The sequence below is a fragment of the Aythya fuligula genome, chromosome 1 (assembly GCF_009819795.1).
Source record: "Aythya fuligula isolate bAytFul2 chromosome 1, bAytFul2.pri, whole genome shotgun sequence".
Lineage (NCBI taxonomy): Eukaryota > Metazoa > Chordata > Aves > Anseriformes > Anatidae > Aythya > Aythya fuligula.
This window is the reverse complement of record NC_045559.1, coordinates 151,662,414-151,689,276: the sequence shown is the minus strand read 5'-3', so window position 1 is coordinate 151,689,276 and position 26,863 is coordinate 151,662,414. Positions and strand designations below refer to the sequence as shown.

The 26,863-nt window shown below is 43.6% G+C and overlaps 2 protein-coding genes across 3 annotated transcripts in view; one reads left to right on the top strand and one right to left on the bottom strand.

The window, feature by feature from the left end:
* Window positions 1-26,863, top strand: part of UBAC2 (UBA domain containing 2) — an 88,326-nt gene that overhangs the window by 5,884 nt on the left and 55,579 nt on the right. For both annotated transcript variants that reach the window (XM_032182369.1, XM_032182362.1), the window contains exons 3-4: window positions 3,167-3,286; window positions 3,731-3,837. In XM_032182369.1, the coding sequence (XP_032038260.1) occupies window positions 3,167-3,286; window positions 3,731-3,837 (227 nt within the window). The remainder of the gene's footprint in view (window positions 1-3,166; window positions 3,287-3,730; window positions 3,838-26,863) is intronic.
* Window positions 5,406-6,371, bottom strand: GPR18 (G protein-coupled receptor 18). The gene has a single exon (XM_032182382.1). It carries the CDS (start codon window positions 6,369-6,371, stop codon window positions 5,406-5,408), a length of 966 nt encoding a protein of 321 aa, XP_032038273.1.

The window sequence follows — 26,863 nt, the reverse complement described above, 5'->3', positions numbered from 1 at the left end:
GCATCAGAGGCCATAACTTTCACACTGTAACTTCTGCTACAGTAAGTTATGGGAAACTAAAATTTTCCTGTTGAGGAGAACTGCTGCTTCTCATTCAGGAATCCCACGTCGGAGAATTTGTCACGCTCCAAAGTAACCTGCTGATTTGGTTAGCTGCCTTATTGGGTGTTTGTAGCTTATTCCCAGTTCAAACTGGGAAACCTTATCCTTTGGGCATTACACCTTGTAAGACTTTGTTCTGAGCTTAATTAAGGGATCTTTGATACCTTAATTGGAATCCTTAATTGATGTTATGTCAGTTGTAGCATATAGAAGTGACTAGATAAAGTGTTTTAAAAGGAAATTTTGTGGTTTGGAGTTTGTTTTTTGACATTTGTCTTTAGAAGTCTTCTCTTTCCATTTGTCTGAGCTGCTGAAAAAGATTAGTAGCTGTGTCTTATTCAAAGAAACCATCTGCATTGTGTCTTAAAGGGTAAACTTTTGTGAGTATCTTTTGAAGCTATGATATTTTTATTGTGATGCTTTGGGGAATTTATAGTGTGTTGTTTTTTCTTTCCCGAAATAACTGTTTGATTTATTGTCGTAGTAGGCTATCTAATGTGTAATTGTGTCTGTGCATCTCCAAGATCAGGGAAAAAATACCACTAAGCTCCTACCTGCTGCTAATATTCATGATTCAGCATATCAGATATTAACACCTGTTAAAGCTGGTGCAGAGCATAGGAAGTAAAGCCTGCAGTTTGAGAGCGCTTTTGGTTTGGAAGGCGAAGCATGATGCACTGTTGAAAACTAGAAGATCTTTATCTCCATAACGGAGACCCTCCGGAGCAGTGAAGAAGCTGTGTGTGAAATGAAGTTACGTTAGGGTGAGGTATTTTTTAGGCTAGCTGAAGTAAAGAGGAATTAGATGTAGAAGCCTGGAGGTCTGTGAGAGGGCAGGTCAGTTAGTGTGTCGTGAAATGTTCAGCTGGAGGGATGCGGCCCTGCCAGTTTGGTGTTTAGGAGAGCTTCTGGCTAGGTTTTAATGCTGGCCATCTTGACATGGGATGACTGGAACTGTGAGGTCCCACCTCTTTCTTCTTGTTCAGTCCGTTAATATACTAGGGAAATTAGGAGCAGAAGTGTTGGTTGAGGGTTAAAGGCCTTGAGTGGAGAATGCCTAGCAGGCTGTGACTTAGAAACAGGAGTTAGGAGAGCCAAACCTGAGCTGGAAACCAGCAAGGAAGATGAAGCTCAACAAGGATGGTTTCTGGACGCACATCTGCAGCAAAAGGAAGGCCTGAGGAGACTGTCAGCCCAGTCCTCATTGTGGCACGAGGCTGAGGTACTCAAAGAGATACTCAGGCTGATGTATTTAATGGTTTCTGCTAGTATGTTTTGCCCTCGGGCCTCCAAGGCCTCTAAGCCTCCTAGCAGAGTCTGTGGGAGCAAAGGGGTATCCATCATAGAGACAAAGAGTTAGGGGTCACTTACCCAACCTGTATTCTTACAAGCTGATGGGATGTCTCTGAGGGTGCCAGAGGAGCTGGAAATGTAATTGCAAAACCTTTTTCTAGCATCTGGGGAAGTTCATGGCAATCGGTGGGGGTGCCTGATGACTGGAGAAAGGCGTCTTCAGGAAGGAGGATCCAGGTAACATCAGGCCATTTGTCCTTACCTTGGTCCCTGTGTTTGTGGCACTGTCTCTGAGGATTACTTGGAAGAGGTGGAGTTCACCTGACCAATTCCAAGCCTCTGAGACCAGCGTGAAAGTCTAGAGCAAGAAGGACTAAAACTCACTGGAGGAGGATCAGGCTAGAGAACAATTAAACTAATTGCACATGTGCAAGTCCATGGGACTCGGTGGTGTAGTACATCTACAAGTTTTGGAGGAGTTGGCTCATGTCACTGTGAGGCTACTCTAGACTATCTTTGACAGGTCATTGTGATCAGGGAAGGTTCCTGGGGGCTGAAGGAAAGCAGGTGTTATTCCTGTCTTCAGGAAAGGAAAGAAAATAAATTTGGGGAACTACAGGTTCTACCTGTAACCTACCAAAGGAACTACCAAATTCCCTGGGAAGGTGATGAAGCAAATCCTCTTAGAAATCATTTTCAGGCACATAAAGAACAAGCTGCAAGGTTGAGCAGCTGGAAAGCAGTTTTACAGAGAAGTCCCTGAGAGTCTCAGTGGAGACCAAGATGAACACGAGATAGCAAATGCAGCGCTGTGGCTAGAAGGGCTGACAGCATCATGGGCTGCCGTAGGAAGGCCATCACAAGGAGGTCAAGTGGAGCCATCCTTCCCTTCTAATCAGCCCTCGTGAGACCATATCTGGAGTGTTGTCCTTTGTTTTGGGGTTGTGAGCATGAGGTAGAACCGGGTATTACAGCACTTGACTTACAGGAATGTCCTTTCCCACCTCTGCTGCTCTGTGTTTCTGTGAAACTGGAGTGTGTCCAGCAAGACAGCGCTGGAGTATGTGACACAGAAGGAGAGACTGAGAGAACTGGCTGTGCCCAGATCTTGAGAGAAGAAGGCAGAGAGGAGACACCTTATTGCTGTCTTACAGGTAGCTGATTGAGAAGCTGGAGCTGGATATGACTTGGAAGTGCACTGCTGTAGAGCAAGAGGTAACAGACACAAGTTGGAACATGGGAAATCTTGCCTAGATAAAAGGATTTGGTTTATTTTTTTTCTTAACCATGAGGATGACCAAGAACTACAACAGGTTGCCAAGAGAGGTTGAGGAACCTCCATCTTTGAAGATGTTCAGGACTTGAATGGACGTGGCCTCAAGCAAGCTGATCTAATTAGTTCAACTGAGGGCAGAACACTGGATTAGATGGTCTCTGGAGCTCACTTCAAAAATATTTTTTTCTATAACTCTGCAATTTACGTGTTATTTTCTTTTTTATTTGCAAATGTGAAGTAGGGACATGAAAATTTGAGTTGATTAAAATTGCAGGTTTGTTTTAGCAGGTAGACATCTTTCTTGAAAACATTTTATTTTTGAAAAGACTTCCTGAACTCTGTAATGTTCAAGTCCCTTATTTTCCTTCTTACGTGCTGCACTACATTTCTGTTATTTTGACTTCAGTATTACATGTATATTCACTCTGAGCACAAACTCTCTAAAGAATTCTGCGAGGACAGAGAGACTTAACATGACAATGTTTAACCTTCTAGATTTGGAGACTTGTATGTGGGAGAGCAATATGTCTTGATCTGAAAGACACATTCTGCAGCAGTCTGCTCATTTACAACTTTAGAATTTTTGAAAGAAGATACGGCAGCAGAAAATTTTCGGTAAGTTCCAGTTTTGTTTTGTTTTAACAGAAATTGTTTTCTGCACTGTTCAGAATCTTGTCGTATTGGATTAATATTGCAATTTTTATTATTAATATTCTGCATGGACGTATATGCTAAGACGTTGTAAAGTGAATTGGGTTTCCTTAAGTCAGAATTTATATTTGTAACATGTTATGATCAGTGGTTCATTCTAAGTTTGTATCTATATCAGTTGCAAGTTGTCAGACCCATAGAATTTGATTTTGGAACCAAACTCTTTTTTATTTTTCAGTACCTAAACAAATATCAGCATATAACAGCAAGTATCTGGAAATATGCTGTGCTAAAGATTATGTTTGTGTTGATAGAACTAGTGTAGTGCATTTCTTATTTATTAAAAGATATATTTAATTCTTGTTTTTGAACTGTTGAATTCATTCAGTTCAAACTTTCTCTTTCCAGTCCTTTTTACTGGGTGCTTGGATGCTCTCAGCTTTGTTTGATCTTCTCCTGGTAGAAATTGCTCAGTATGTATTTGGCATCACCATCAGCAGCTTGCCTTCTGGTTTGTAAGTAACTCCTAATGAGCTGGTTATTTGAAGCATGGTTTTAAGGGAATATTTGGTGCACATTTTAATTAAAAAACTTTCCTTGTGTAACCTAAACGTAGTCCTCTTTTGTACCAGTTATACCACAAACATTTTCCAACATTTGTTTTGCAGTTGTGGTTAACTTGTTCAAAACACTTGATGATGTATCCATTCTGTTAGGCCCAGATCTACTGTCAGCATGATCGGAAAGTGGCTTACAACGCACAAATTATTGCCATAGTTACTTTTGTTCTGTTCAGGAAACCTGAAAACTGAAATCAGTTTGGTGCTGATTTCTTTCTTAAATAAAAAGATAACTCTAATTCATATATTTATGTTAATTTTTAACTGCATATACAATTATATGCACTTCATACAGGTATTTCATATGTGTGTTTCAAAAACCTGAATGCTGGAGCACATGATTTCATTTACTGTTTGCATGTGAAGTTCTTAAAGCTTTAAGGTGCTTAGTGGTTGAGTTTTGTGTAACCTATATTTGACATTTCTGCAGTTAATAATAGGAGGTGTATGTGCTATGGTAGAACCATAGAGCTTGCAGAGCCTTTGTGGTTAAGTTTCTGATAAGCAAGATGAGCCTGCCTCATAAGACTTGAGTTCCCATGTATTGCATACTCTGAGGTAGCAATAAAAGCTCATGGGGCAAGATTTTTAATACTGAACACTATACAAGGTTTTCTGATCTTTACTTTTTTAGTGTGACTCTTGACAGTAGCTAAAGGCTGATTTAATGAGGAAGAAAAAACATGTGGTTGGTGTTAGAAAAATACATTTCTTGTAGTATGTGAGTATTCAAAGGGAGTCTAAAGCTTGACTAGTGCTGCAGTTACTCACCATGTTTGCTACTTTGATGGTTTTTAGCTGGGACGTAAGCTACTAGTATGTCTAGACAAAGTCAGTGTTTTCATCCGTGTAAAAAGATACTTTGTGCAAGAGCAGAGTGTAATTAATGTGCACATCACACCCACAGGGAGCTAATGAACAGTTCAACTACCATGCTTTTATCTGTGACTGCCAGAGCTGCTGTCAGTTAGCAGAAATCTGTGTCAAAGAAAATTTTAGGTGAAAGAAATGTTTCCTCCATGTTCATCCTCTTTTAATCATACTGACATACTGATCTTGACAGAATGAAGCTGATTTTAGGCGTGTGGGATATGCAACTGTTTTGTGATTGTTAGGCTGTGCAAATATAACGATATATGATACATTGCGTCACAGGTTTTCAGTGTTGTCTGTGTTTTATTACATTAATAGTCACTTTTTGTTGTCTGGCAATATTCACAGTTTTCTGAGATGACAGAAGTGGTGGACAGTTTCACACAGCTACTAGGTTTTAATTCATTTCAGGTTTACAGAAGCTGTTGAGCAAATATGAAGAGGCGCTGTTATAATTCTACGTCTCTCATACAGTGCAACAAACATCTCTTATTTCTGACTACAGAACATTTTTCAGCGTAGCCAAAATGCTAGAATTTGAGAAGAGAATCACTTGTTTATGATACAAAACTCCCCCAGTTTTCCTCTCTTTATATCATTTCACTATTCACATTACTGAGTGACCTTACACTTGCAGTTCGAAAACTCTTCCTGCGCACACTTCGAAGGTAATTGCGATACAGGATCACACTGATGACTCTAGCCTGGAACTGTTTGGAAACAATATAGTACAGTATAACATCCAAGCAGGTACTGAGATTCATGAGGAAGGTGGTGAAGGCTGCCCAGGGGTTGTAAGTTGTGTCTTCGTTCTGTAGCATCATGAAGGCGAAGCAAATGTGGAAGGGCACAAAGCAGACGAGTACTTGAGCAATCAGAGTAACTATGATTCGTATGGATCTCTCCTTGGCCTTAGGCTTCAGTTTGGAAGTCTTGCCACGGATAAAATTGTAAATAATGACGAGGTAACACCCCATCATGATGACCAAGGGAATCAGAAAGAAAAATATCAGTCGGGAAAAGTTCAACATATTTATTTCCCTCAAATGGATGATATCGAGCATTTTCAGGCAGGTGGTCGAATTCGAGGCTTTGTCTGGGTCAGAATGTAGAAACAGCAGTGGGGAAGTTGTTGCAAGGGTCATTATCCAGATGCCAGTGCAAGCCAGCAGAGCTTTTTTTGTGTTTTTCAGTTCCTTGACATGCTTGGGCTGGACAATAGCCATGAATCTGTCAACGCTTATAAAAGCAAGCAACCACAGAGCAATGGCTGGGTAAAACACAGTCAAAGCGCTGATGAGCCGACAGAATGCGTCTCCAAAAGGCCATGTTTCTTTCCCATGGTAGACTATCCGAAAAGGCAAGGAAAATATAAAAATCATGTCAAGCAGTGCCACGTTGATCATATATACAGTTATCGTCGTTCGCTTCTTGGTAGTGCAGCTGAAAACCCATAGTGCGGTGGCGTTCACCAACAGTCCCACTGTGAATATAAAGCTGTAGAAGACCAGTGATGCAATCCTGTATTCTTCAGGGTGGTGATCTCCAGGCATCATGTTGTAACTGAATTCAGGAACAGTTGTTGCACCCCATAAGAACCCTGAAAATAGATCGAGTGGGAAAAATTATGCTCAGACAAGCGGAAACTGTCTTTAAAAACAAAGGGGGATTTTCGTAGGATGGGGTTTAACAATGACTACAGATCCATACCATGCCATGAAGAAAGTTTGTGTACTGCCAGGCTTGTGAGGAATAGTATGGATAAGCTGCTTTTAATGAAATATGCTGAATTCCTTCAGAGGAATGAGAAAGTCAGGATTGCCCAACTATTTAGAATGTGCTTCAGTAGCTGATAATTAGATAGAAACAGCTGTGACTGAAGTAAGAGAGCTATTTTCTAAAGAGACTGTTTTTTTCCAAGTTGTCCCTCTTGAAAAATTAATGACTAGTTACGGAAAGAAATAAGGGAGCGTGGCATGTAGTGACATTTGGATATGCAAAATGAAGTATTTGCTTTGCATTTTATTTGTGTAGGAACTACTTAGATCCCAAAAGAATAGGTGCATGCTGTTGCTCATAAAAGCCATTGGAAAGCTATCTCAATAGCTCTGTAGGTTCGAATAAAGTATTTAATCCCAGGGCTTCAGAGTGAGCCATCTGACATACGGATGAGATGAATGGGTTTATAGCCTTCCCATTTAAAACAAAATAAAAAGATGGGAAGCAGCGCAAACTCCAACCAGCGCCTGTGTGAGCAGCACTTTTTGGGAAGAGTTGTTTGCTGAGGTAGGTATTTGCCAGCTGCCCCAGAGGCAGCAGCGTTGCTTCCTTCAGCCAGGAGTTTGAAATCTGTCATTGTGCAAGCTCAGCTTCTGAGGGCAGAAAGAGCTTGTCCCCTGGTTTACTCTGGAGCTATTTGAGGATGCCAGAACATACTTGGTGGTTGCATGGGTGCTTTTTGTTAACCCACCCTTCCTCCACTTTCCTGTCTCTCGGTTTTATCACCATTCTGTGCATTTGCATGGGAGGGTTTGTCCTGTTTGACCCTTTACCCAACCCTGCGGCAACTTTGTGAAGAGGAGAAGGAAAGAGTGAGTTTGTTTTTGTCCGACCTTCCTACCTGTGACAAACAGCTACGTAACTCCTATAGCAGCATGTAGGCACCACAGCTTTCTCAAGAGAAGAATGATGCATGGTTCCTGTGAGCTTCACCCCCCAGAGTGGAGAATGCATTAAAACAGAAGCTCACTGTTACACCTCCTGTGTTCTGTGCTTTCATTGCAGTGCCTACCAGGTACCTTACACAGTGCTATAGGAACTTCTATAATGGCTTGAACCAGCATCTGCTTGGGATATAGCACATGCTGGTAGCTCTGTTGAAATATTATCGATCATACTGTCCCACTTTTATTACTGTTACTTAAAATTGTCCACATATTGCTAGAAAAAAAATCCATTTAAACTCTTAAAAATGCATTTTAAGAGTTTGGCATCGTTGGAAATGCTTGAGAAACTTCATTTCAAAACAGCATGGCCCCAGCTATTTCAGCAAGGCTGTGTGCCGGCATATAGTAAACATGTGCTAATGTTTAATGCGAAAAAATCTTAACTATGTGTATAGTTAAAGTCCTCATAAACTTAAAAACAACAACAACAGCAAATCCTCACAATCCTCTTCTTCTCCTCGTGATTTCTCTTGTGATTACTACCTATATCAAGATCCTGATGGACTTAGCAGGTAAACTGAGCACTAATATTAGGATAAGTAGAAGAATTGACTCTTTATAGATGAGTGTTAATAAGTAACGTGGGTTTTGGTTTTGCTCTTCTTCTCTTTGGACCTGCAGCGACTGTAGTCGTTTTTAGTCAGGTCCTGCTCCTGAAATGACCTGCAGGTTGATGTTGATGGGAAGAGGGGAAGCTGAATCTGACTCAAGCTTGTAACAGGAAAACCTGTGGCTTATTTGCAGGTTATTTCAAGGTTGTGCCAATTTTGAGATGCATCAAAGAATGGGCATATTGTAACAGCGAGGTCTTACGATTTGGTTTAGTTGTTGAAGTCAGTGTTTCCAAACATTGTGGGTTTAAATGCATGTCAGCATTGGCTTAATGTTTTTATCCAAAATGAACTTTTTAAGAATATATAAATAAGCATGTAGATAAGAAACAATGATGTTGGAAAAAGAAAGGTGAATACTTAGCTATCTGCAATTATACACACAAATGCAACTAGTCAGTTTTGTGTTTTTTTTTCCTCTTTTAGTACTTGTTTGCATGGATTGCAGGTTGATGTCTTCACAGATCAGCCCAAGCAGATCTTCAGGTGCCTGTGGCTGGACAGTTCTGCTCTAGATGTTAGATTTCATAATGGGAACACTTCTATTGATAAAAGCACTTGCTGAAGTCCCTGGAATTGCTGGTGTCCAGGTGTCTGGGGTAGTTTTGAATGACTGACCTGACGTTTGTCCGTACGGTTTCTCAATTTCTCAACCTGCTCTAGTTTCTCAATTATGGCTGAGGTCCTTAATGACTAACACGAATTGTAAAGCCCCTATGGGTGCTACGTACAAGAACACAAACTTTCAGGACAAAATCAGAATTAATTCTTTTCCTCTAGATTTTTACTATGAGTGAGGGAACAGCGATTCTGTTTAAAGGATCGTCTGTGTACCTCTTTGTCCAAACCTCCCATCCCCTTTTATTTTCTCTGTGTATCCCTTACACTTTCACACATTTCCATGAGGAGGATATGGCCTTCAGGGAATCACAGAGAGATCAAGCAACAAGATTATAGTTTAATAAGTGACTATGTTTAATAACTAAAAGCGTAAATAAGTATATTACCAGTAAATAAAAATATTTGTTTTCATTAAAGATTTTTAAATCTATTGTAAAAATCCTGAACAACAGCGCTTAAGGGACTGTTTCTGCAAATGCATTCATTTTGCTTTAAATGTTATTTATAGAATGCTGCTGATAATTCAGAGGTGTTAAGTGCATTAACGACTTACATTTCTATTCGTTAGTCCTACAATATGTGCCTGTGTTCAGCCTCTGAAGAAAGGAGTCTACCTTAGCCCCATACAGAAACATCCGAGTCACTTTGCTGGTACAACATAATGGTTCGTTACTTACCTTTTGTGCACTACAGAGTTTCTTCAGCGATGCTCGTCTCATAGCCCCGAATCTGTAGAAGGTTTGGACTTCCTCTTCTGTGCTCAGCTTCACTATGCTAAAATAGCTCTTTGCAGGCAGGAAGCAGTGACGCAGTCCAGCCAGTTCAGAGCTTTTTTTATTGGTCATGCATAAATGTTGCTTGTGAATATTTCACATATATACGTATGAACTTGCAGTATGTGTGAACTAATAGTTCTGGTGCCTTTTATAACATTTCCAGTGTAGTCAGGTTAGGCTTTTGTACTATATATCCTTTAAAAATTTTTAATTATTTGTGGTATAATGCAAGCATTTGGGGGGTTGATGCTTATACACAAAGGCAACTGCAAGAATATACATCTTGGTTATGTAAAAATTTTGAATAAGCACAGCGTTAAAGTATTCTCTGCAGACTGCAGTCTGCTTTGTGGAAATCCCCATTTTATTTTTATTGCCTTGAACAGCAGTCAGCCTGAAAGTGACAGCAACTCCCTACTGTTGAAATGAGAAGTTTGATTCACTTGAATACATAGCTTGGTTTGTATCTGTACTGACCACGTGTTACCAACATAACAGCAGTGTTTCTGTATTTTATTTGCTCTCTGAAATGTGAACATGCCTATTTAACAGCTTTGCAGAAAAATGCCGTATGAAGAGGTTTTTTAGTTGTTACTAAAATGGAGTAAGATCATTAAACTGTGTCACTACAATAGACATTGGTGACGGGATGGGAATATTCACAATGGCTAACAGCTAAGGAGGGCTGATTCCCTGTGTTTTCTCTCTGTCCTCTCAAAAAAAAGACCCAACCTTTCAAAAAACCATTCAGAGAAGGAGATACTCCAGGGTTTTTGTAGAGTGCTCAGTAGCAGCAAGTCTCTTAGTCTTCAGGACATGGCAGCACGCTATGCTGAGCTCGTTACCTCTGGCTGCCTCTGTTTTCCCCCGCAGATGAAGTGAAAAGAGATGTGTGTTGAGAAAGGGGGCAGCGATGTTTCAGTTTCCCCCTGACGTGCAGTCAAGAATTTTCTAGCATGTGCACGTGGTGCCAGAAGTAACCAAGTCCAGCAGCTCAGAGGTAGCCAGAGTCAGGTTTGTTTGTGGGGCCGTCCTCTTCACTGACTGTAAGAGGGATGTAGGCAGATGATCCTCACCTAGTGCTTAAAGTAACTTTTGGGAAAAATACCCTCTGTCCTGGAGTCATGTAACTTATCTCTGTTGGATGGGTTTGTGGTAGTGCACGGATCGTTGTAACAGCTGAACTAGCCGCGGGGTGGGATTTGGTATAGTTTTCAGTGTGTAGATTAGTGATATCTTTAAACATTTGGACTTTACTTTTCAGGTGAACTGATACTTTACTTTTCACGTGAACTCGGGTGAGGCCGCACCTCGAGTGCTGTGTTCGGCTTTGGGCCCCTCAGTACAAGGACACTGAGGCCCTGGAGCATGTCCAGATCAGGGCTACGAAGCTGGTGAAGGGCCTGGAGCACAAGGCCTGTGAGGAGCGGCTGAGGGAGCTGGGGTCGTTTAGTCTGGGGAAGAGGAGGCTCAGGGGAGACCTCATTGCTCTCTGCAGCTACCTGAAAGGAAGGTGGGGAGCTGGGGGTCGGCCTCTTCTCACAGGTAATTAGTGATAGGACCAGAGGAGTGGCCTCGAGTTGCTCCAGGGGAGGTTCAGGCTGGCAATGAGGAGACATTTCTGCTCAGAAAGAGCAGTCAGGCACTGGGACGGGTTGCCCAGGGAGGTGGTGGAGTCACCGTCCCTGGGGGTGTTCAAGGAGAGGTGGGACGTGGGTTAGTGGGTGACACTGGTGGTAGCGTGATGGCTGGACCAGATGAGCTTGGAGGTCTCTCCCAACCCTTATGATTTTATGATTCTGTACCAAACTTTATTTTTCTGTTCATTTGTTCATTTCAAAGACCTCTCAATGAGTGTTTGGCTGGGCAATCCTGCCTAGTCCATCCTATAGAAATATAAATAGTTCAGGATTGCTTGATATTTTAGGCTAAAGGACTATCTTAAAAAGCTGTATTTTACAGAGAACATCTGAAGGTCTAACCAGTGTTGAAAACTGTTAAGTGGCTTTACCGTTAGCATAACAACTGTGGAGCATGCTCCAGAAGGGTGAGTCACTCATACTGTTTGCAGGTTTAGTGAAAGTTCATTGAAATTCAGTGACACGGATATTTTTAAAAGGTTTAAAAAAGAGCGTGTAGCTTCTGAAAGAAAATAACTAGGCTTTTAAACTCTTGCAGATGAGAGCATTTTATTTTTTGATAACTAATCTACACAACTCCTGATGTCCTTTCAACCTGAGCTGCACCAGGAGTGTACGTGAACAAGCAAATGGCGAGACAGCAGCCCCCAGAGCTAAAGAGGGAGTACCAAATTAATTCCAGGTTTGGATCAAACTAGCCAGATGTTGAGGCTGGGAATGGAAAAACTGTATGCAGTGAAGTCCCTCTTTTCTTGGGGGAGGGCTGAAAGGAGGACATTTTATAGCTGTGCCTAATTTTGTCTGAAGAGTGTGGCTCAATTCTGACTTCTGAGCTCCCTGCAGTGGAGGCAGTGCCTTGTGAAGGCAGCTGGATGTAACTCGGCGGTTTCCATACAACAGCCACGTTGAGATTAGTGGCACCTCAGCCATCTGGCTGATGGCCCATAGCATGTGAACTTCCCTCAGCTTTCCACTCGGGCTTTTCACAGCCTGCAGAGGAGCAGCAGGCACAGCCACCTGGCTCAGGGTGGCTGCAGCTGCAAAGGAGTAAGCACTGGGACAGGAACACCCGAGTGAAGAGTTGCACTGACTGTGGTTTGAGAGAGGTAGCTGGCCCCTCTGCTGCGTTACGTTCCCCTGGTGCCTTGGTGGCTGTTGTAGGAAGCACCTGCTGCTGTGCTGCTGTTTGTGTTTTCTGCTCATTCTGTGCTCGTTTGTCAGCTAGAGATGAGTGTCTGGCACTGGTTTCCCTCAGCAGGGTGAGTACTTCCACTGCTCCTGTTTTTACTGAACTAAACGCTCGGTTCCATCCAGAATTGTTTTTTTTTGTTTTGTTTTGTTCTGAAGTTTGGGGAGAAAAGGTGGTTTTCATTGCATTATTTTGTCTTAAAGCTACTTCTCAGTATTTCAAAGCCAAGCCAACGTGCTTCATGTCTGAGGATAAGGTGGGGTGCACATGTGGTCTGCCACCCTGACTTCACCAACAGGTTATAAGCGTTAAAAGAAATCAGCTTCATCACTTGCAAAGATGTGAAAGTGCAACGCTGCAGGCATTGTCTTCATGCTGTTGCTTTTACAGGAGCGATGTAGTGCTTGCTTTATCTTTCTTGGTGCTTTACTCATGGTATAGCAGTGCGTGTGTTGCCTGTCCACTTCCCATGTAAGTAAGCTTTATCCATCTGATACGGAAAAGTTCTGCACCTGAAGGAGCAGAAAAAATCCTCTCTTTTTCAGCTCGGTATGAAGAGCGGGCTTAAGCTTCTGTTCACCTTTTCCTTCTGAACTTTGCACCCTTTGGACCCACAGAAAAGCAAGAACTGAAGCTTCTTGCACAGCCAGTGGTACAGGAAGAAGCTCTGTCCCATGTGCCAGTTTGTTCACTTCCCAGCTTGACATTGTGGGTGAGCTCACAAATGCAATTTTGGGTTGCCGCTCTCTACCTTGATGAAGTTGTGCCTCGCTTTTAATTCCCATATTGTGTAGTATGGTGAAGGTTAGGAATAGACCACTGCTTAAAAGTTGTAGTGGCACTAAATGCGTGCATTTGTTGCAGTTGTTTCCAGATTTGCCATATACGTGTGACTTTGAGGCTGGTTCGTGCCGTAGCTATCCCTCCTCCTTCATTCAGCAACTTGTGAGTGAGTAAATACTGCGTGCAGCGTTGCTGATGCGATGGGAAACAGAGCTGAAGAGGGCTGCAGCCTGGTTAGCTCTGCCTGACATCATCTGGTTACTGTCAGATATTGCTTTTTCATCTGTATTTAGCTGGAATTTGGTATGATTTGAGGAAGGAGTTCCTGATTTTTCCTTTAAAAAAATCAATAATGAAATCGTCTCTCCATATTTCTCCTAAGGTTTTTGATTTTTTTTCTTCTCCTTTTCTCAAAGAACCAGGATACATCCCGTGTCACTAAATACCCTAAAAGTACACAGTGCATCAGACCTGCAGTCCCTCTGTTCAGCAGTGCCAACCTGTGAAAGAAGCAGTGCTTCCAAAACCTACTGAAAGGAAAATTGCATCTCTTAGCTGTCTGATAGTGTAGTAGACTAGAGACAGCAGTTTGTTGCACAGCAGCAATCTCACCATGTATATAGTCACATATTACCTCATGGCAAATACCAAAGCAGCTCCAAGCTTGTCCATGAATTCACGTTGCTGTTGGCAAGTTTCTTAAATTATTGTCTTTGTGTTCTGCTTTCCACTAATTCTCTGTTGCAGTAGTAACCTTTTCTTTTTCCTTTCCAAATTTTACAGATTTCTCATGACAAATATTTCGTAGTTATTTAAAATCTGCCTGAATATTCAGCTTTTCGGAAAATCTGTGTGTATTGTCAGGAGCTCTGCAGTAGGTCAGTTCAGCACTGTCTTGAAGACCATTTTCAATTTTTCTTTCCGGATTAAGTATATGGGGTGTGATGTTTTTACTCTTAAACTGCTCTTAAAAGTCTCAGGTGCGTAGGAATCCTGTTTTGAGACTTGCTATGCCTCCCAGGCGTAGAATTAATGCTTCAAGAGAAATTTGTTTGTGGAGAGCTGCTTGTGCTCGGATTTTTTATGGAGGCTGGTGCAGAAGCAGGGAAAATCGTTTTGACTCCTCCGGAGTTCAGGAACTCGGACAGCCTCTGCTCAGTTCCTACCCTGGGTACGTACAATCATAAATTGAATGATTTATAAGTGCTACGTATGGTTTAGCGTGTCAGTGAAGCATTTAACCCAAAGTACCTGAAGTCAGAGTGAGCTGCATGAGCTATTTGAATTAGGGTGAGCCCTGTCCTTTCAATGCAAGGACACCTCGCTCCGTAAGGCATTGCCCAGCCCTGGCAGGTAGCTCGCTGTCGTGAAGTGACAGTCTGCCAGCACTTCTGTCTTCCTCCGTCAGTGCCACCTGTCTCTGGCAGAGATTAAGGAGCACGGTAACGCATCGAGGTTGTGGAGCTTGGCGTGCTGCTGTGGGTGGGCTGGAGCTGACGTGAGAGGTGTTGCAGAGGGTGAAGGGGCTGGTGCTGATGGCCCAGACGAGGCAAAGCAGCCCAATTCCTGCCACGTAGCAGGGGGGCTGCACGAAGCAGGGTTGTGCAGCGCTGTTCTTGGAGGGAAACGGAGGGAGAGGTGAGTGTGAACGTGCTCAGAGCAGGACCTGAGCGCTGGGACAGATCCAGCTGATGCTGGGAGCTGGCAAAGGAGGACAGCAGAGCTGGTGCTAGCAGGTGATGTCCAAGAAATGACTGACATTGCACCTGGCTTGCAGACCTGCCCTTCTGTCATATCATTTTGTTTTGTGTTAATACTGTGTGAAAAATACCAGTGCAGGTGTGCTACACAAATACACGGTGAGGGCTGATGACCAGTGTGCCATTCTTTGCTGCTCATTTAAATGCATTTAAGCTTTAGGCTTGGACAACATCGATCATATCCCAGGTATGTTCAGAGCCAGGTCCTGTCAGAGGACTCAGTACTTGCTTACTAACTCTACAACTACAAATCTCTCTCAGTAAGGCTCTGGAACTAACGAGATTTATCCCAACAAGAAGCCTAGCAGAATAAGGCAGGACATGGGTTTGAAATTCAGTAATGTAAGCATTCAGTTTCTGTGCTGTTACAGATGGCATTACGAGAGGAAGAGCCAGTAAAGCTAAGTCTGAATACTTTAATCCTGTACGTCCAAATCACACTGGGTGTGATGCATTTTATTTTTGTCCTAGCACATCTGGTAAATTGTTAAGCAGGAGATCCTGAGTTGTGCCCAGTTCTGAGCTCAAGGGAGCCCAGTGCCAGGACAAGAGGCAGGGGGCACAAACTGGCCCCCAGGAGGCTCCCCCTGAGCCCCAGGCAGCACTGCTGTGCTGTGCGGGTGTGGGAGCCCTGGCACAGGCTTCCCTGAGAGGCTGTGGGGTCTCCTCCTTGGAGACCTTCAGAAGCCACCAGGACAAGGCCCTGGGCAACCTGCTCTGGACGAGGTGCAGTGGAGGAAGGAAGGGCAGTAAAGGCCGAGGGGTGGGGGACAACTCCGTGTGCCGCCTTCTTTCTGCTTTGACAGCATGTGCAGGTAACCATAAGAAATAGAGCAGCTGCCCATAGCTCACGGTGCTCATTGCTGGCTGATGATGGAGTTTATTTCCAAGATGAAAGGGTTTGAAGCATCGTAATTACCGTGTGAGCACTTGGCACGCTACCTTCTGGTAGTGATCTCAAACCTGGCTTTTCTTTCCTGCCAGGCAGCTCATGGCCTGATTCATACACTGCCAGGTGCTGAGATCTCTGGCGTTTGGAAATGGGGTTTAGCCTCCAGTAAGAAACAAGTTATGTGAAATGCATTTTGGCCGATGGTGTGGTGAAGTTTAGTTACTGCATCAATGCTGCCATCTATGGATCTTCAGCTCATGTAGCAGCAGATCTGTAGAACAGCCAAAAAACCAGGTATAAGTAATTCTTTTATACACCCCCAGTACTCTGCCAATTGTACAGGAACACCACTTATAAAGATTGAAAACCATTTTGACCTTCCCGTGGAAGGGAATTACTTCGTGGTACATCAGCTTAGATCATTCTTGTAGCTGTGGAACTGCAAATTCGGATGGTGTTCAAAGAGTTACGTTTCACATCCTGCAACAGGTCTCCTTGCATTTATTTTTTTGGACAAAAAAAATACAATTCTGAGAATGAATTGGTGAGTATGTCCTTACCAGGCATTGTCTGAAGTTACCCTGGAGAAGTGGAGAATCAGAAGACACCTAGTGGAGGAAGAAGAAATTGAACCATATCTGTCATTATTCTCGAGATACGATATAACATAAGGATAAATATTAAAAAATGAAACAATCTCCTTCTTTTAAAGCCAGCAACCCCCTGGCTTGGTTTGATTTTGTTTGTCTGCTATGTCTCTATCAAAATTGGATACAACAGCAACAACTTTCTTACTGCAGCACTTTTGTTGTTCTGGGGGAGTGGGTGTTTGTGTTCTGAAAGTTTAAATTATTTCATGAAAATGCATGAAGCTTTCTTTCTTGCTGGTGGGAGTAGAAGGCCTCCTTTTTAGCTGGATAATTGACCCTTGAAGGTTATTTATAGTCTGCTTGGGGATGGTCAGCTCTAAGAAAACAATCTCTTCTTTTTGTCCTTACTGGAATGGATTTTTTTTTTTCTTATTTTTATTGGTTGGTTTGGTTTTTGGGAGGTGGGTCTTTTTTTTTCTTTTTTTTTTTTTTTACCCCTTCCTCTTTCAGGAAGCTGCAGCACCTTGTTTGTTCCTCATGTTCAACCCCAGCAAAGGAAGACAGGAAAGTGGCAGTCCCCCTGGGATTCAGAAGGAAATCCTGCAGCTAATTGTAGACGTCTGTGCCAAACAGTTCTGAACAAATGATGATTTGGGCTATTGTTTGTGACACGACTCACTAATGGTAGTGCCCCAGGTTACCTGATCTGAAGGAAAACAGTCTTGAAGCAGTCAATACATCCTAAAAATATCGGTTGTATGATATTCATAGAAGTTCTGCTGCGAGCATGGATTGATTGCTGAAGCTGTTTTTATTAGGGATGTGGTATCCTGTAATAAAGCAGGCAGAATATCCCTCACCATCAAGGAATGAACTGCCATCGTGCTAATGGTGGTCCATGAATCTTCTTCCCTCTCCTCAGATCTGTAGGATAATTGGTTTTTGATCGGAGTAGGGGGAAAAAAGGAAGAAGGAAGGATAAATACTCAGTTGGAGTTGTTATTCGTATGAGGAGATACCGTGTCTGTTGGGTGTTCTTGTAAAACTGAGTATAAGATTGTTGTCTTAGGACAGAAGGAGATGAGTAACTTCACAAAGGAGGCCTTGCAGCCACAAATACTTGAAAGAAAATCTCAATGGTTTGCCAAGGAAATGGACAAAAGCTGATTCACTGAGTTCAGTGGTTTTCTGAGAAGGCACAGGTACGTGGTCGGGTCTTTACAAACAAATAGGCACGAGACAAGACAGTGCATATAGGTACAGTAAGAAAACTACTGTGGTTGCTTCACTACAGTATTAAGAAATTAGAATGTGCCTTTTTTTTTTTTTTCAGAGTTAAAGGACTTTGCAGACTATGTATAAATAAGTTTTTGGTATGGCTTTGTTTTAAAGTTTCCTCTTCGCTTTTATTTTATGCTTACTGAATGTACCCGTTTTGTTTAGTCATCACTTTGCTGCAGTCACCTTGGCCTGTAGTTGGAAAAAAAAAGGGAAAAAAGGTTGCTTGGTGGTCTTAATGGGGAAGTATTTTTGCAAAGAAATCACTTCTTTGCTGCAGCTTTTCTATTTCATTTCTGTTTTGTCATGAACAAGCTAAATGGTTTCCTGCCTTGGGCCTTGGAATATTTACAGAGTTGTTGTTGGGGCAAAAAAGCAAAGATGAGCTAAAGCCAGGGACCAACACAAGGTGTGAAAGATGTCCTATCCTATTAATGTATGTCATAAATGTATACATTAGATGCAGAGATAAAAGCTGATCCCCATTACCAGTCGGACCGTTCCCAGTATAAGGTTGCACTTTTAAGGTTATATGCTGCTCAAGGGCCTCTTGAACTAGCTGTCCATCATAAATGAAAAGTTGTCCACTCAGGCTGAGGCTGGAAGGCACCTCTGGAGGCCACCTGGTCCAACCCCTGCTCCAGCAGGGCCACCCAGAGCAGGCTGCCCAGGGCCATGTCCAGGTGGCTTCTGAAAGTCTCCAAAGAGGAGACCCCACAGCCTCTCTGGGCAGCCTGTGCCAGGGCTCCCACACCCGCACAGCACAGCAGTGCTGCCTGGGGCTCAGGGGGAGCCTCCTGGGGGCCAGTTTGTGCCCCCTGCTCTCTTATGCTGGGAAGTCCGTGTTCCTCCTTCGAGTAACTTCTTTGGGCTGCAGTGAAGAGAGGTGAGTGTTGGCACTAATCCCAGTGATGTTCATGCAAATATTCATTCAAAGGAAAGGAGGGACTACAGCAAGTCTCTGTGCATACGTCCATCCATCTTCACATCTGTTTCACAGCCCCTTCTTTGTGCTGGAAGTGTGAGATGGGTAAATGGGAAGGACAAGATGTGTGTCACTCCTTCCACATTGTGTTCAACCAGCGACAGGAAAAGACGGTCACCTTGCTTTTTTTAAGTGTTTTAGCTTAAAAAGGAATCCAGTTTGCTGGTATTCTTAAGCTAAAAATCTTCGACCTTAAGTGCTTAAGTTATGTGCTTCCAGACTATGAGTGGGTTATCACATCCCCCCAAAGATTTTGGGTCTGCAATCTGTGCCAATCACCTCCACCAAAGGAATTTCTGCTCAGTAAATAATAAGTAGTAACAGTGAAAAGAAATTGGGGTCACGGGACAGGATCAGAAAATGAGACCTAGCATATTTACAGTCTCAGGAGAACTGTGAAGACCTTAATACGTGGGGCAGAAGGGACAGAGTAATGGTTTCAAATATATATAGCTATAAATGCAAAGCGATAGGTTATCAGCGTAAGGGAACTTGAGCCACGCAGACTCTGAACTGAGGGCTGTGACTTGCGTTTGGCTAGTGGAAAAAGTGGTGTGTGTTCAAAATACCATTTCCCTATCTTTATTCTCCACCCCTCTACCAGAGCCTTTTAAAGGAATGGGCAAGAAAACACTTGTGGCTTTGCTGCACCTGCTGAAGGTGCAGTTTTCATGCACGGGGGAGCTGCTTCACGTGTACGCCGCCGCTCACAGAGCAAGCCCGTAGCCTCAGCCTGTGCTCTCCTATCTACCACTTGCAGCACAAGTCATCTGACTTCCTACAGGCAGCGGTTATAGGGAGATAATGGTAAAAGAAAAGCACAGAAAAACGTGTATTTCTCAATTTTTGTAGGGATCCTTTTGCACAGGCTGAAGTTTCTGAGCCTTCCCGCTTCTGGGTGGCTGAATGGCAGCACCAGGGCATGGAAAGCAATGGGAACGTGAGGCTGGAAGGCAGAAGAGGGATTTCTCCCTCCATGACTGTACCCCAGGGTTCAGGGGTGACTGCTAGGATGCTTGTGGTTAAAGCATGGGTGCTGTAGAGGCTGTAACCTCAGCCAGAGGAGGGTGGCAAAACGCTACAACCTATCCAACAAGCCCTGTGTTTAATATCTGTGAGGAGAGACCAAAAAGCCCTTATCAGCCCAAATCTCTGCCCTGTACAAAGCTGTGCCAGCTGAGATGTTGGACCTATCTCCGTGCTGCAGCTGGGAATGTGAGGAAATACACAGAGAAGACCCAGCGTCTGTGACGAAGGACCTGTGCACCAGGCAGGTTGCTGGGAGGCCGCTTGCATCTCTCAATGGTTTAGCACCTATCTGCCACCATCGGGGGAGCAGATCAGGGAGGGATGTGTTTGGGTGCAGCAATTCCCTTCATTCTTCTGATGTGTGAGGAAACAGGAATGGTAAAACAGTTTGGTTTGGTTTTATTTTGCCTCTTGGGGAAAGGCTGCAGCTGCAGAGGGTCGCTTCTTACCAACCCTCCCAACTTTTTAACGTGAGACTGAGAGAAGAGGAAAGATAAATTTATGATTATTATCTGTTATATAAAACTTAGTGAATTAAAAACAGACACTATTTCAGTCTGCGACTATATACTTTTTAAACACTACATTAATTTAAAAATTTAGTCAGAAATTGTTTCTCCACATAGCCAGCTTCTCTAGAAGGGAGGTACATAGTAAGAGTGGAAACCTTGTGCTTTTCGATAGGATTTTGAGCACTCAGTTGATAACCCTCACTCCTGCCTGTTTTTATATATTTTTTTTGTTTTCTTACAAGCACTGCTTCCTCCCAGTTTCTCTCAGAGGTAGCACTGCTTCAATCTCTGTTACAAATTTTTGGGTAGCTCACTGGTACATTCTCCATGACCACTAATTTGCTTGTGTTTTTTTTCTGTGTTCTCCTCTGCAAAGCCTTATCATAGAATCAGAATCACAGAATCATTAGGGTTGGAAAAGCCCTCCAAGATCTCCTGGTCCAACCATCCCCTACCACCAGTGTCACCCACTAAGCCACGTCCCCAAGCACCACGTCCAGCCTCTCCTTGAACACCCCCAGGGACGGTGACTCCACCACCTCCCTGGGCAACCCGTCCCAGTGCCTGACTGCTCTTTCTCAGCAGAAATGTCTCCTCATTGCCAGCCTGAACCTCCCCTGTCCACTTTGATTCTACCAAGTTCCACTTTGCAACTCGTCTCTTGTCCTCCTGGTGTTGCAGTTGGAAAAGCAATAAAAGCAATACAGGGTGGTTGTGCACCGAGGAGAGGCTGGTGCTTTCTGGCTCCTTATAAGAAAGGCACAGACACTAAGAAGGCAGATAACTGTTTACTACTAGCCCAGAAAAGCTGATAGCGAGCTGACGTCTCTTCTGATGCTGGGAACCTCGAGCTGATAGAGCCTGAGGCTGACCTGTGAGGGCACAGCACGTGGCGCAGATCCTGTCTGTGGTGAGTTTCACCAGCTCTCAGCTCAAAACATTTCCACGGGGTCTTTCTCACGGCACAGATTCATCCGTCAGCGACAGCAGTGAAGCCTTGAGTGAGGGCTTGCCTTGTCACGCTCTCTTGGACAAAGTGCTCTATCCTTACCTCATTGATAAAGCTACGGCCCTAGAACAAATGGGGTATGGTGTTTCATGTGATGGGACAATACACTTACGATTGTACACCATATTTAGGATTAAATATTCATTGACTACACATACATTGACTAAATATGCATTCAGTACGCATACATTGATTGATTACACTATTAATTGGGTACACCCAGATTAAGTCGTGGTTACCTGTGTGAGGCAGACACTGGGTGAGTGGTTGTGTGGTTCACTAATCCTTTATAAAACACTAATTCTTTATAAAAGTTACTTCTGCAATTTGATTCAAGGCTCATTTTCTGGTACCTTACAGACCAGAGAAGTGCTGCTGTTCCAAGCAAAGGTCATTTAAGACCTGAACCTGTACTTTTTGGGTGCATCTTGCTGATACATCCCGGTATTTCTCCCCATCCCCTCCTTGCTGTCATCGTCCTCTGCGTGGGGTAGTCCCGTTATGAGAAGTTGGGTTGGATGGAGCATAAATCATAGTTCTTATTTACGTAGACCTTTTTCTTTTTTTTTTTTTTTTTTTTTTGAGATACTGACGAAGTTGGACAAAACTGTGAAGAGACAGTGGCGAAAACTTCTTCCACCAAGCGTGTCTGTGGCCACTGAGGCACGCTATTTCCTGTTTTTTGTTTGTCACTAGAAAGTGGCACCTTGTGAAAGAGCATTACAATCAGATTTCTGAGAAGTAACTTTAGGGCTCAAGTCCATCATTTTGTCCTGCTAATCATATCTATTTTGACAGAGGATATAAAGTAGCTAGTAAGAGTTGCTCTGTCTTGGAAGACTGATTAAAATTTTAAATATAAATTCCCCTCCTATATATAACGTAGGCAATGTGGTGAAGAGGCCTCATCTGTATTTAAAATCATAGGATCACAAAACAATTTGGGTTGGAAGGGACCTTAAAGATGACCCAGTCCCACCCCCCTGCCATGGGCAGGGACGCCTCCCCCCAGCCCAGGCTGCCCACAGCCCCATCCAGCCTGGCCTTGAGCACCTCCAGGGATGGGGCACCCACAGCTTCTCTGGGCAGCCTGTGCCAGTGCAAAATACATGATGGTGCTAAGTCTTTATTGATACTTGTTCCAAAAATATTCTAATCATTAGTCGTTTAATTTCAGTAGCGATTTGCAAGCAGCAGCATTGCAAAGGAATATACGATGGTGGTGGTGGTGCTCGGCTGCTTGAGTGGCGATGCAGAGCTGCACGGTAAGTGCCTCCTCCTCAGCAGCAACCATGTCACTAGGATGTAGCCAGGGGAATCAGTTTTTCCAAAATCAGCTTAGGCATGCAGCAGAAGACTGGAGACAGTGCACAGAGGCCTTTTATCGAGGCAGTGAAATCAGTCTGGACACCAGGAGACATTTCCCTGACCTCAGGCTTTCCGTCTGTGGTTGTCTGTGTCTTGGTCTGTCTAGCAGCGAAGGTTTGCATACGGGCAGCTCTCGTGGTGCTCTTGTAGCAGAGACTGCTCACAGCCAAGGCCTTGATGAGGGTACCAGCTGCATGGCCGCAACACTGCAGCAGAAAAGCAAGGCAGGAGGGTGAAGAGATGGCCTGGTTGTGCCCAGAATTGAAAGCCACTCACTTTGCAGCCATTCCTGGCGTTTGTGGTCACAAGTTCAGCTTGCCAGTGGTGGTATCGAAGCTTCCTCTCTAGCTTGTGGGTTGAGGAGGAGTTAGAGATGAAAGATCCTTCATTTAATGCAATTAATGCTAACATCATCAATTATACCAGCACACTCAGATGGCTTGTTGTTTTTTTTCTCCACAGAACTGAGATGCTTTCTTCTAGGCCGTGTTTTTGTTAGTGACATACAATGTATTGCGTTCTTATGGATCTCTTGCTAGATATCCTGTCTGATAATTCACCTTGTTTTTTCTCTAGAACAAAGCCACGAGGAGAGATCATGAGATGTCAGGTATCGGAGATACAGAAACACAGAGTCGTTTAGGTTGGAAAAGATCCTTAAGATCTTCAAGTCCACCATCCACCACCTAACTACCACGTCCACCACTTAACCATGGCCCTAAGCACCATCTCCTTGGTGTGCAAACGTAACAACAGAGAAGTACTTTTAAAAAAAAAAACATATAAGAACAAAAACAAAGGCTTATAAAATGCTTATAGATGGAAAGGCAGAAAGTAGGCTTTCAGTTTGTTTTACCAGAAAATATTGCTAAAACAAACCCATCACTTCAGGCTTTAAGTGGATTTACAACTTAAAGCTCTCGTGGAGTTAGAGTGATAGTGTATTAATACAGCAGAAAAAACAAACAATGGCAACACCCTGTAGTTTATCTAGATTATTATGAACCTGAGACTTTGCCCTCTATCCCTCTTACCATACATAATTAACACTGCTGTGTATTTCTCTTATTAGCTAGCCTGGACACACTTAAAATAGTTGGCTTGTGCTGAGCTGAGTGAAGGAACAAGATTTTGATGAGCATTTTGGTTATTTCAAATAGCTTCCACTGTATTTCTTTTTTCCTTTTTCTTTTATTTTAGGACAACAAAACAAAACACACTTGTCCTACAGTTGCCTCTGCAGCCTAATAAATTGTCAGGAGTTTTCATTTCCATCTCTTTCTGTTAAAAATGCCTCGTGCGTGCAGCTGGCCGGTCTGCCTCATCTCTTCCTGTCCAACTGGACACGGCGATCTGTTATTGTCACATCTAGGCAGAATTACTGTAGCTTCCCATAGTTAGAAATCACAGTGTGGAGGTTTCATCTGGTTCTTAACTGCTTAGTAGCAGCAGCTGCTGCTAAAGCATTATCTGGGCTGATTTGTAGGCTGGCACGTTGAGAATAATCAATTTTCAGCATCTCTATATTTAAAGTAGGCTGCATCAGAGTGCCTTCTGCTTACTAACCACAACTTCCCTCGAAAGTTACATGCCACAGGAAGGATGAAACTGCTACGTCTAGCTTTATTAGAGGGAGGAACATAATTCTCCCTGTGCATGCTATAAGAGTCTATATGTTTTTCTGGAGAGGACGGGATAACCACAAATGTTGCTGCCTTCAGAACAGGTGCAAAGCTTGCTTTTTTAATTTAGCCCTTTCCACAACATCTGTCACAACTGAGGAAAAGAAAAGAGGAAGAGGAGAAACTCTTATTTTTGCACTGAGAAAAAAAATAAATGAATGTAGCTTTTGGGAAAGAAATCTAGGCCATGTCTTGACCTTTTTGTATTACAAAAGAAAGCCAGAAACAGCATAAAAGCTTAGAGTACACTAGTAGACAAATTTTTATGTTACATTGTTTGCTAGTTTTACCACAAGGCCAGTGAGCTTCATGCTGCTTTCTTCTCTGACTTAATCAAATCCTCTTTGACTTAATCAAAGTTTTGACCAAATCTGTTACAGCCACAGAAGGATGCAGACTGGAAGGGCTCTCAGGAGATCGTCTTGTCCAACCTTGGGAGTAGAAATTTAGTCAGGACTGTGTCAAGCCAGGTGATTTTTCTTTATTTTTTCACTTATTTTTCTTCATTTAATGCCTTTAAGCAACGTGATCCTAACTTGGCAGTCGTGAGGCAGGATCCCAGTACTGAAACTCACCTGCATGCTGCTGCGTTAGGTAAAGTGGGTCAGCACACTGCCGATCTCCCTGTGCCTACGTAGAGACCCTGCTCCCTTCTGCCACCCAGCCCTGACACAGCTGAGTTTGCCTTCTTTCTGTGTGCTTGCCTTTTTTTCCTTCTCTCTGCAATTTGGATGGCATGATCAACAGCTTTGAGCTGCCTGCTCACAGGAGAAGAGCTTAGATGACACGAAGGAAGGGGATTTGATGCATGTCTGTGAAATGGTGTGCGATGTGGACAGGGTAAATCAGGAGCCAACGTGTTCAATCGTTTCCAGCACAGCAAGCAGGGGACTTCAAATGAAACTCGCAGGTGTCACAAACGAAAGGAAATGGCTCGAGACACCAGGTGGAGTTAAATTGTGGAGCCGCTTGCTGCAAGGGGCTACAGGCGTTAATTAACATTTTGTCTGGGTTGAAAATGGGACCAGACGCACTGATGGATTGCGGATTGTTGTATGCAAAGATCAGGCATCTACCTCAGGAAGGCCAAAGTCAGACCTTGCAGGAAGCCAAGACAGTATTTGGGCTAGGGGGGGAAGGGTTTGGGTGCGGGGAGGAGAAAGAGGAACTGTGAGCATTTACTACACAAACAGCAATTCCTCGTTTTTTCTTCAGAGAGCGGTTGCATCTCGACTTCTGTTCACTTTGTAGCATTGCCTCAGCCTGCAGGCTACTGCTTCACCAAGAGGGTACCAAGAATCAGGTGATTTGGCATCCATTCACCTCCTGCGTATCAAAACAGCACAGAAATACGCTGCTAAGACGCAAACTGTTGAGCTTTGTCTTGGGTTCTGCTCTGTACCACAGGCCTGGAGGTTGGAGAGAGAAGCAGTGGCACCTCGGGCAATACCTGTTCTCTTCTGCTGGGGCTGTAAGCCACAGGAGGTTGTGTTCGTTATCTCCAGACTTCCACTGAGGTTTCTATATCCTCTAGCCCAGGGTGGCTGGGAGAACCTGTCTGAGCATTTGCAGAAGTAGTCCTTAGCTTTGCCTTCTTAGCTAAAGGAAAGGTAATTTAACAAAGTTAACGTTCTTGTGCTGAACATGCATGCCTGTTGCATGGTTTTTCATGTGATGGACCTTCACTTGGCCATGTGTGCTTCTTCAGTGTGCAACAGTCGATGTCTGTACAGCTTTGTCAGGCTTAGGCAGAGGCAGTTAAGGTGTACCCTTCAACCCCCACCATCATTCCTCGTTTTTATTTCTATGTGCTCTGTCACAATCCCTACCAAATAAAACATGAGAGAAGTTTCAGCAGTGGAGATACCTCAGGCCCATCTCCCAGGGATCTCCCCTTATGACAGGGTGTCAGTGGCAGTCCTACAGATGAAATTTTCAACCCTTTTCAACAATTCAGGACCACTTTTTATTACCTGTGTCCTAGACTACTCTTGCAGTAGGAGAAACACTTGGACCCTGTGCAGTTTCATGCAGGCTCTGCTACGCTCCTGTAAGTCCTTCCCACTCCAAACAGCAACAAAAAAAGCCCTTCATGACAGTAGGCATTGAGCTAAGTGTGCAGGCCTTCCCACTTGAGAGAGTCCTGATTTCGTCAGGCTTTAAGGTGCGTATGTACATAAATGGTCCCCCCTCAATGCCTGAAACTCACACAGGCTCTCCAGCAGCCAGAGGCCTTTTCTCTCAGCACCACAGCCGTGCTCCCATTAAGATTTTTGCATACGTGGAAGTTGGTCATCGCCTACCCGTGAGGAGGCTCCTGCTCTGCACTGTGCACCTCTTCTGCCAGACTCAGGGTGAGGGGTTTGCAGGTTTAGCTCCATTTTATTCACAAACCAGATGTTAATTCTGGGCAGGTGATGGTGAGCTACCAGTTTTGAATCACTTTTTCACTTCCCCCCCCACCCTCCCCTTCATCTGTTAAACTGTCTCAATTCATGACTCTTTTTGCTTGAGGCAGTTTTTCCCCAGATTCATGACCAAATCCATGAGTTGGTACAAAGGGTGATTGAAAGGAGTGTGAACGTAGGGAATAACTT

Coding starts and splice junctions, on each gene's coding strand:
- GPR18 (XM_032182382.1), bottom strand. CDS start 6,371: ATGATGCCTGGAGATCACCACCCTGAAGAATACAGGATTGCATCACTG.